We start from the raw sequence: 11,016 nt of genomic DNA, 5'->3' as shown, positions 1-11,016 counted from the left end.
CGTGTTCTTTTTTTGATGTTATGTGTTTTTATTGTAGTGAAGGTTTCAATCTCGACTAACTGACTAACCCGTGACTATTGCCACATTGTTAATTAACATTAACAATGTGGCAAAAAAATTAATTGTTAATAGTATATGGTCTGATATTAAAACACACTCTAAACACATCAGAATATTTGTAAATGAATTACACTTGACGCCACGGTCCCTGAATACCTACTGAATGCACTTGGATTGCATCGGTGTACAGCCAATTACGAACAGACGTCTATTTATAAAACATAAAGTCAAGTGATTGTCATTTAGAAGACATTCGTGTGTTATGCAGTCAATAAAGTAGAGAAAACATGATGTATAACGCACTTACCACTAAACCGCACTAATGATCGTTTTGCTTTTGTGTATTTTTCAATTGCTTACTAATCAGTAGCTAAATCTTTAAATAGGTTTCTTTTTATAAAATGAAAAAAATTACACGATTCTCGTAGTTTGTACATAAATACGCAAATACTGGCGTTTATTAAAAAAAGTCATATTATTATAATTAGGTATTTACACATTTAAAAATTTTGATTTCATTCACAATTCCTTGGTTACAACATTATTGCTAACATCATTATCATAATATAAAATTAACAAACGATTATTTTGGGAACATATAAATGGTAGCACTGTAGGTATAAAGATAAAACAATAACCAATTACAATTAACGTATGATTGAAAATGTACAAGTTTATGAGAAATTTCATTGTGACAATTTAATTGAACTTTGGCAATCTTCGATGACAGAAAAAAATGAATATTTAACTATCTAAACAAAATTTAATTTTTATAATTAAAAATAACTTATAAGTCCATTTTTAAGTTAGGGCTTGTATTAAAAATACAAATAGTTCATTTATTTCAACAAAATTTAAAGATGCTGTGTTTACATATTTAATTTTAGTTTATTTAAATATTCATTATTTTTTGTGTATCAAAGTTTACAATTATAATTGGCTTAACAGGAAAAGAGATAGAAATATAAAATAAGTTTATAACAAAACGTTTGTCAGATTCAAATTTACGGACTTTTTTCTTAATTATTTATACAAGAGCAGTGATTATAGAAATACAAATGTCAGATTAATTAAAATAGTTATCAACAGCAATTGATTCTGCCTACATTAAAACTATTAATAAAAATATTTCACATTACACGATGACAAATAAAACAATAAATAAAAATTGTATTATTAAACTAGTCAGGCTCATAATTTTAACTATAAAAAGACATTAGCGTTATAATTGTCATATATATTTTATGTATACATAAATTTGTACAGTGTAGGAAACCTAAATGGTAAAAAATAATAAATGACTTAATTTTTGTACAAAAGATTTTTCCTTTTTAGCGTTGAAAATATTACGTCGTTTTTCACTTGTGACGTAATGAGTTCAATGCACAAATATATGACTTTATGACTTCATTTTTTAACGTCAACATAATTTTTACGTTTCCTTCTAACAAGCGCAATTCTTTTTTCATGTGGAATGTAAACACGTTTGCTTAAAACATGTAAACATTATGTTGAAGCTTAAAAAAATTAAAAGGACGTACAAACGGCCAATTCTTTAAATCAACTAAATAACTAAATCAAAGTACACTTTTCTGGCATGTTTTAATTTAAAATAAATTATTTAGGCATTAATTAATTTTCTAAGAGGTTTCTATAACAACCAAATAATGTGACGTGATTAGTGAAGTTTAAATGAATTTTTTTTATACAAAGTTTACTTATCAATTCATTTAGTGAACAAACAGTTACTGTTTTTCTTAGAATAAGTGAGTAATTTGATGAAAATACTGAACGTTCACTAATACCACAAGGCGTCAGCCGCAAATACTTATTTTTTTTTTTTTTATATAATTTACTACAATTAGTTATGGAGCAAATTTAGGTATTTTGAGCGATGTAAATAATTCAATGTAAGTTAAATAACATTCATTAAGTATGCTATTAGTGTAGTCTTACTTGAGTTTGATAATAAAAGGTGGTCAATTGTTACTTCAGTTTTTTTAGTAAAAAAAAAAAATAATAATAATAAAAATAGAATGGAATACCATAAATAATCGACAACACTATATCGTTTGACAGTAAAAAGTGATTTGTGCACTCAAAGACACGGGCGAATTATTTAAAAACAATTTCATGCATACAAAATTACATTCTAAAAATAATCATAGAAAAAATATAATAAAGCAGTACAGTGTTAAAATAATATTAATAATGTTCTAATTCTCGTTAGATTCTAGGAACTCGTCTGACGGAGCTGTGGCCGGCGCGTCGGCATCTACGTCGTCGTCGTCCAATTGCGATGGCACGACAGTGGTGACCACTGCGACTGGCACCACTACCGGCTCAGGAGGCATTACCGGTTCGGGTTCGGTTTTTTTTGCCTTGCCCTTGCTTTTAGCCGTGGTTCCGGACTTCTTAGCCGACGTGCCCAAATTCTTTTTCCGGCCGGACGTGTCCACCTTTCTGTGGCTCACGTCGTCGCACCGGTTTTTCTTGCAGTCTTCGTCCTCTCTATTACCTTTGCTGCCACCGATCATCTCGTCCTTCTTCCGCCGACCGTTAAATTTGCTGTTGCCGCACTTTCGCTGCTTATTTTTGTGCTTTGTCAAAGGAGGACCCACATGAGGCGGGCACACGTGATGGTGCCGTAGCCCGTGTATCGGCCAATCGCCCACTGGCCTCCTGGACGCCAGCAATTCGTCCACCCGTTGCACGGGCACCGGCTGTGTGAGTACTCGAGTGTACGTGGACAATTTCCCCAGGGGCGCGTTAGCTTTAACATGCACCTTACGGGGCGTCCCGCGCTTGTTGAGCGCCAAGTACAGTGTCCGTCGATCGTTAGTGTACTTGGCCGACGAGTAAGTGTTGTAATGGTTCTGTTCGATCATCTCGTTGAACACACATTCTTCGTCGAAATCTTTCTGTAACAAAAATTTAGTACACCGTTATCATAATAAATAATATCCAGCTGCTGTTGAGACAGTACTTTTTAAGTACCAACCATAGAGTAATATTACTCCAACAAAGATCTCAATAATCGTAATTTTAGCATTACAGATATCAGTCAATATTTTTAATAGTCTTGAGCTTCGAAATTCAATTGAGCGATCCAAATATTAAAAATTAAAAAAGTCATTGAAAATCTCAAAGAATTTGTATTTTGATTGCATTCTTAATTAAAATTAACATATGTAGAGTAACAAATATGTTACAAATACAAGCAAAAAACAACAACATTTCTCTGTATTAAACTAATTAAAAAATTTGTTCTTTTTTTCGGCTCATTTAAGGGCCATAGCGGTCTTTCCCAAATGAGGAGGTTTTCTTAACCATTTATACTCCGGGATGAGTGGTTAGCTCTTCGCCGCAGAAAAAATTTGTTAAATGAAACAAAAATGTATTAGGCGAAAAATGTTTTCAATTAAAATAATTCGTGTTCAACGAATAATTTTTCTATGAAATTAAATAATATTCATTTCATTGGATAAATATTAATTTATTTTTACTACCTTGACAAGTGTTATTCATGTTTAGTACAAATTTTATCGTTGCATTTTCTTTAAAAAGTTTATAATGTTTTCTATGACAATGTTTACAAACGTTTTATGGTTTCAAATTTTTATTTAGACACAACTACAAATAATAATTCTTTAAATTTCACCCTAATGTCTTCATTTTCAGCTATACAAATTATAATTTATCAAATTATTTAACGCATCAATAGTTTTGTAATTTTGTAACGGCTAACATGATATTGAAAGTGGCATTTAACTATCATTTATGTGTATTCAGATATGTAAATTCCAATAAAGATGGAACTACATACATTTAAATATCACCACACAATAATTAAGCTAAAGATGATAGATTTTCTTTATGATCACCTTTTAGAGAGTACATAGAGTTTCAAATAAGTTAAGATATAGTTGTCATTACTGACATTTTTTTTTTATAATCCATTTCAAATNTCAATTGAGCGATCCAAATATTAAAAATTAAAAAAGTCATTGAAAATCTCAAAGAATTTGTATTTTGATTGCATTCTTAATTATAATTAACATATGTAGAGTAACAAATACAAGCAAAAAACAACAAGATTTCTCTGTATTAAACTAATTAAAAAATTCATTTTTTTTTCGGCTCATTTAAGGGCCATAGCGGTCTTTCCCAAATGAGGAGGTTTTCTTAACCATTTATACTCCGGGATGAGTGGTTAGCTCTTCGCCGCAGAAAAAATTTGTTAAATGAAACAAAAATGTATTAGGCGAAAAATGTTTTCAATTAAAATAATTCGTGTTCAACGAATAATTTTTCTATGAAATTAAATAATATTCATTTCATTGGATAAATATTAATTTATTTTTACTACCTTGACAAGTGTTATTCATGTTTAGTACAAATTTTATCGTTGCATTTTCTTTAAAAAGTTTATAATGTTATGACAATGTTTACAAACGTTTTATGGTTTCAAATTTTTATTTAGACACAACTACAAATAATAATTCTTTAAATTTCACCCTAATGTCTTCATTTTCAGCTACACTAATTATAATTTATCAAATTATTTAACGCATCAATAGTTTTGTAATTTTGTAACGGCTAATATGATATTGAAAGTGGCATTTAACTATCATTTATGTGTGTTAAGATATGTAAATTTCAATAAAGATGGAACTACATACATTTAATTATCACCACACAATAATTAAGCTAAAGATGGTTGATTTTCTTTATGATCACCTTTTAGAGAGTACATAGAGTTCCAAATAAGCTAAGATATAGTTGTCATTACTAAAATTTTTTTTTTTATAATCCATTTCAAACTAATTAAACATTTGATCACGCATGATAATACAAACATAAAATAATCAATGTTGATCCTGCAAATAAAAAGTGAAGGATCTATAAATTTTAATTTAATTATCTATTACAATATTTATTAATGGTGTTATCTATTATTAAAATAAAACACTCAATGGCATTGAATAAAAACGTAAAAATGTGGTAAAATATTGGCAAAATATCACAAATGTCTGGCTGACTACATCAATGTTTATATTTAGCAGGTGTTTAAAAAAATAAATATTATTGAATAAGTCTTGACGTTTCTAGCAAATTCATAAAAATAAGAGATGAAAATATTCTTTTACCTACTTTTTTTTTAATCGAGCTCGATGATGATTAAACACTGAGATCTAGTCAGAAAAATATTTTCAATTTTAATTACATTTTACTTAATATAACATGACATTTTCTTAAAAACATTTTTTATAATAGAATTCTCGGAAGAAAATCAAATTATACATAAACTAAATGTTTAACACGTATAAACAACATTTTCGATTTAAAATAAAACGCTAAACGTGTTTTATAATCCGTATCTGAAGTTTAATTGATACATTAAAACATAATCGTTCCGATAAAAAGTAAAAGTGTGAGATGAACAAATAGTTATTAAAGTAAGGATTATGATTGCGGTTGTCGAATGATTACAGATCAATAGACCACCAGTAAGGCAGTTTCTTAAAGTGTTTAACTAACTACCTTATAAATATTAAAATAGAGAAACTCGGTTCATTAAAAAAAGTTATGTATGATTTACAGATAAAAATAGTATTCTTCAAGAGTTACCTGACTCTTGACGAATGAGTCCAATAGGTATTCCGAACGCTGCCTACGCTTATTTGATTACGATAATAGTGAACAACACATATATTTTTATTACATTTATTTGAATCGGTTTAAAATAACCAATTGCACAACACTGGACGAGAATAAACGTTTAGGAAAATCACCAGTCGATAATGTTGAACTCACGCGGAGGTCAAATCCACCGAAAAAATAGTTTAAAGAAAATAAATGATGTTTCATAAATTTACTCGGTGGTCGTGTACAGCGTTTAAATGTGGGGGTTAATTTTTGCGGGAGCAATAATTCATGTGTTTTTTAATGAATGCATAGAACCGCCCAGACGATTGTTTTTATGAAAAAAAAAAAACTACATAATAACTATTGAGTTGTGGGCATATTGTCCGCATTTTACTAGAATAAAAAATTGTCTAAATCGCCAGGAAGCGGTTAAAAATAATAATAAATTTGCTTGTTCCGTACGACAATATAAAAATGATTTATGGAGAAAATAAAAAATGAAAAAATCTCAGTGTTCAAATGAATTTTTTGGCCATACGTGCAACGTCGTCTTTGTCGCTGCCGAGTATGACTGCGTTTCTAATAAATTTCAAACCGGTAAAAAACATTACACGCATTGATTGCATCCACTGCCGGTTTTTTCAGTACATAAACTCAACCGCAACTTGCAGTTACCTAATTAACATGCAATATTGACTGTCCGAGTAATGTAGTTTGAAGTGAAATGTCGAAACAAACGTACTAATTTGAACGCCATTTCTCTACAAGTGAAGCACTGCACAGTTTCTTGCTGTGTTTGTTCGGTTTTTACACCAACGGCTCGGTGGGCCGTTAATCTAATGATATTCTTCACACGCGCTACGAAGTGACAATGTTCATTTCAGTAGATAGACATAAGATAAGGGATGGAAAAATATTATACGACAACCTTACCGACAAGTCCTCACCTAAGTCATAAGCATTAGATTGTGTCCCTCGTCGCCTAAACACTTTACACGGTCTAAAGGCGTGTATTCTATATTTTTACTGGTAAACATTTTACCCTTTTAATGAAAACCAATTGGACAAGGTTGAAACTAATATCTCAACAATAATTACATGTTCATCTATCGCCAACCATAATTATTAATCATTTGAGACTGTTTGTGTAAAAACCTGTTGAAACCCTTCGAAATTTAATTAAAATTTATTACTTTTTAACGAATTTAAATCTAACGCTTGTTTACGAATATTTTTTTTTTTTTGAAAATCACACTCATAACAAAGACAAAGTATTTATTTACAGTATTGCATATCGATGCGGACGTGATCGATCCCATAGACTGCATTTGCATAAATAAAAAATAAATTAATCAACGTATCTATTTCATAGAAACGACTCAGTTGATTAATTGAGTAGATGAATGTAACATTTGAATGACTGTTGATTATGAAAATGGCGTTTAATAAATTTTGCATCGAGTCTATTAGAAATGTCAGAAATAAAAAATTCACTAAAAGACACAACTATTAATAACGCAATAAATAAAACTGAATGATTATTAAAATTACTTCTTAATACTTTTAGTGTGAACTACCGGGTATAGAATTAACAGTTGTAAGCTTGTTTTATTGTTTTTTAGCGTAATTATCATTAACCTCCGGTCAAGCGAGCAGCATAAAAATTACTTTTTATCATAAACGGCAAATAATTTTAACGACACAAATTACGCTAAAATTCATAAAGGCGAAATTTACTAAAGAGTCTAATTATTGTTACTGCTGTTTAGGAGGTCGGTGTGTTAATCGTTTTGCCAATTATGATAAGTGTTTTATAACGTTGACGTGTTGTCATTTACTTGATAACTATTCGCACCGACCCCGTAGCCTTTCTGTTGAAGATATCCAGCGAGCTTTGTCATCCAAATAAAAAATATTTGACGAAATTCATATGATTCAGATGATTTTTTTAAACTTTATTACGTATTGAGGTCCCGATTACCGAAAAAGGTTCGATCCTGTTTGTCGAAAAAAGAAACGAGGTCCTTTCCGGTTCCGGTTGCACTATTTGTGTAGTTGTACACACACACGACGCGGACTTGTTTGAAATATCCTTTTTGAAATCGATATATCTACGTGGGTCACCTACAAGTGTATGGCAGATCTATTAAGCGCCATTATTTGCTTCTTGACTTTACACGTGCGCGTTTGTTGACGAAGAAACTTAGATTTTCTCAGGTGTTTAAGGTGTGAACATATTTTAGTGTGAGTCATAAATGCCGAGTAAATAAAGTCAAAGAGAAAACGCAAGTGTTAAATAGGTAGTACCCCAAGGTTGGGTTCTAAGTGTTAAAACTGTCCATGAAACACAAGTAAAACATAAATTGAATTATCGTATGTACGAATAATCGATATACTAATTGATTTCGGCTAATTATAACAAATGCGTTTCAAAATAATTCGGCCATTGCAATATCACTGATATAATATTTAATTGTGGTTTTATTAATAGTTGTACTGTCATTGGACCGAAGCTGAAACACTGTCGTCCTTGAGGGTACTAAATGTCTTTAAGCTGAAAATGTATTAGTTGGGTTATTTTTACGTTTTATTTCAAGGTCGATTTATATATTTTTTACTAATTATGTATTACCTTATTTATTATAATAAAATATACACCAACACGCATATGCCGACTAAAAATCTTTCAATTTCCTAAAATAATATTACTTTTTTTTATCGCATTAAATGGTAGTCGAGAAATAACTGAACTACGTAAGCTCGACGTCCATTGAAATTTGCCACAATTTTCAAACATATGTAAATCAACCGCGTACTTCGTTAATGAGCCCACGCGATGATTAACGATCGCAGTCCGTATAAAAAATATCCCCATTGTAAATCACTACAGCGAACTATGAGGCTGCTGGCGTCGCACGTACCGAATCATTGTATTCATAATAAAAACTTATTTATTGCACACCATTTCTCCAAACACGATCATTTTAATAATACGTTAATTTGTCACACTATTGTAACGATAGCAATGTACTCTTTGGATATTCGGCTTGTCTACACGATGAACATTTAACCCAGTCCTACACGGCCGGTTGACATAAGAAATGACTTTTAACTCCCTAAAATATTATCACGGGGGATGAAAACGATAAAGTCTGAATACCGACCACCGCGGCGTGTTCTTTTTGTTGCTGTAATAAATTGGTGTGAAAGACTCTGTTTGTTTAACGAAAAAATAAAAAATAAAATAAAAACCCTCGGCGCATAATATTTATATAAGTTTTTTTTTTTAGTAAAAATAAAACCGTAAACAACACTCCGTTGGATATCGAATGAGCCGTACCGGTTAATTTGGTCGGCACACCCTATTACTGTCAAGGTGGTAAAAATTATGGTCAGCCGTTTGCTTTTACCGAACCGTATATTTGTAGGTGGCAATAAATACTAGTATTGAACACAATATAGTATAATTCGGAGCCTCTCGATTAAGCGATACAAGCACATGTACACGGCCACGAGGCTGGAGACAAGGCGGAGAAGGACATCGGAAATCGTGTGAGAGCACAGGAGATTTAGAAAAAACAAGACACGAGAGGTCGATAGAATTTCGAAACGTTTTAATTTGGAACTGTACTGAGACGACCCTGGTTAAGTATTCTTTGATCGGTTCCGCCGCGCTCGGTGCCCACCCCTTACGGTCATTAGATCAACGAGATGCTATCTCGTTAGCAATTGAAGCAACACAATACATAAGTATTAAAAACAATACGGTTAAAGCGCATGATCTTCAGACACCTCACATGACTGCATCTTGTCGAGCTGTCGCGGTTAATTTAGAAATGTAAAATGTTGTAACTATCAAATTCGGTCTCGTGTAAACTCATTTCCCTATTTGACCAAAACGCCTAGCCGTGATAAATTAATTAAATCATAAAAGAAGAACCCTTAAATCTGTATTATGATATGTATTCGATTTAGTATTCAATCTCTAAGATTACTATAGTACAAAAGGTTTCATTGAGATATTTTGTATAAAATCTGAATGATTCCAAATATATCTCTTTATTCAGCATATTCTGCAATACACGTAAAATTCTTGACAAGGTTTTTTACATATAAAACTAGAATGCGTTATTTTGACTCATAAAACAAGTAAAATCTTTCATCTTGATAGTCGTCCCATCGCAAAATTCTATGTGGCTATGCGCTTACTTAGTTATTTTAAGATATTTACTCACTCATTCATCTAAAACCAAAGGTGGTGTTACTAGATTTGAACTAATCTTGATTCTGTTCACATTTTACTCTATCAATAACATTCAAAACTCCTATGCATACACTTGTAAGTAACAATGAGCACTTATCATTAATCTTCACTACAACCATAATATTCTTATCCCTCGCCTACTATCTTACATTCCAATCCACTGAACACTTTTAACTATAAGAGTTACTTCCTTTTAAAGTGGCACCTTTCTTATTTTAATTTATTTCCTATAAATATTATGACCCGTTGAGAATTGAACAGTCAATTAATTTATTACTACTTCATAGCTGTGGGCCATAGATTGTTTAACAAATTTTTTTGTGTTACAAATGTATTGTCTTGTCTAGATAAGAGCTAACATAAAATATAATCAATCAATACGATAACCCTTGTGTATATTTCAAAAAGTCAAAACAAACTAAATATTTCGCACGCTTATTCCTATAGTTTAAACGAAATAATTATATGTTCTTTAAATTAAAATTTAATAATAACTTAAAATGGCGTAATAATTGAACTGAACACGCACATTTTTTACTATTACCATTGTAAGACTGAGATTAGGATGAACATATATACAATTTAAAATAACATTTAATTAATTCTTGTCTGTCAGAATATTCTGAAAGTGATCCAGCAAAGTGTTTTACATTAGTTTCTTTAAACACTGTGATTTTTCTTACGTGTGTTTATTTTTTACCTAATTCACCTACACAACACAGTATAATTACACTGTCAATTAATAAATATCATTCTTTACATGACATTTTATTGTAAATTAAACTTAATTAATTTATAACCTTAAATTAAAAATGCAATACGGTTCTAATGAACATTTAAATCTAACAGTGAATATTTAAAAACGAGTTTTTTGAAATCATACCATCACTGGTATTATTTGTTTAGCAATTATCGAATCGTAAATTTTAACAAATTTTGTATTTCTGAAATTTTATTGCAATAAAAATTATATTTTAAATAAATACCACGAGTTACGTCTATAATTTGAGATGAAAAATCTCCCTCAAAAAAAAAAAAAAAAA

General features: G+C 30.6%; 1 protein-coding gene and 1 long non-coding RNA gene across 4 annotated transcripts in view; one reads left to right on the top strand and one right to left on the bottom strand.

The window, feature by feature from the left end:
- The window catches only part of LOC126907834 (uncharacterized), an 85,950-nt gene that overhangs the window by 37,380 nt on the left and 37,554 nt on the right, over positions 1–11,016 (top strand). The gene's annotated exons all lie outside the window — the stretch shown is intronic.
- The window catches only part of LOC126907738 (protein let-756), a 38,094-nt gene continuing 27,563 nt past the window's right edge, over positions 486–11,016 (bottom strand). For all 3 annotated transcript variants that reach the window (XM_050689309.1, XM_050689318.1, XM_050689327.1), the window contains exon 3: positions 486–2,981. In XM_050689309.1, coding sequence (XP_050545266.1) covers positions 2,277–2,981 — 705 coding nt within the window. In that variant the 3' untranslated portion in view covers positions 486–2,276. The remainder of the gene's footprint in view (positions 2,982–11,016) is intronic.

This window comes from Daktulosphaira vitifoliae, unplaced genomic scaffold, assembly GCF_025091365.1.
Source record: "Daktulosphaira vitifoliae isolate Bord-2020 unplaced genomic scaffold, ASM2509136v1 Scaffold_1, whole genome shotgun sequence".
Classification (NCBI taxonomy): domain Eukaryota; kingdom Metazoa; phylum Arthropoda; class Insecta; order Hemiptera; family Phylloxeridae; genus Daktulosphaira; species Daktulosphaira vitifoliae.
The sequence above is the reverse complement of the archived record's forward strand: the minus strand, read 5'-3'. Positions and strand labels throughout refer to the sequence as shown.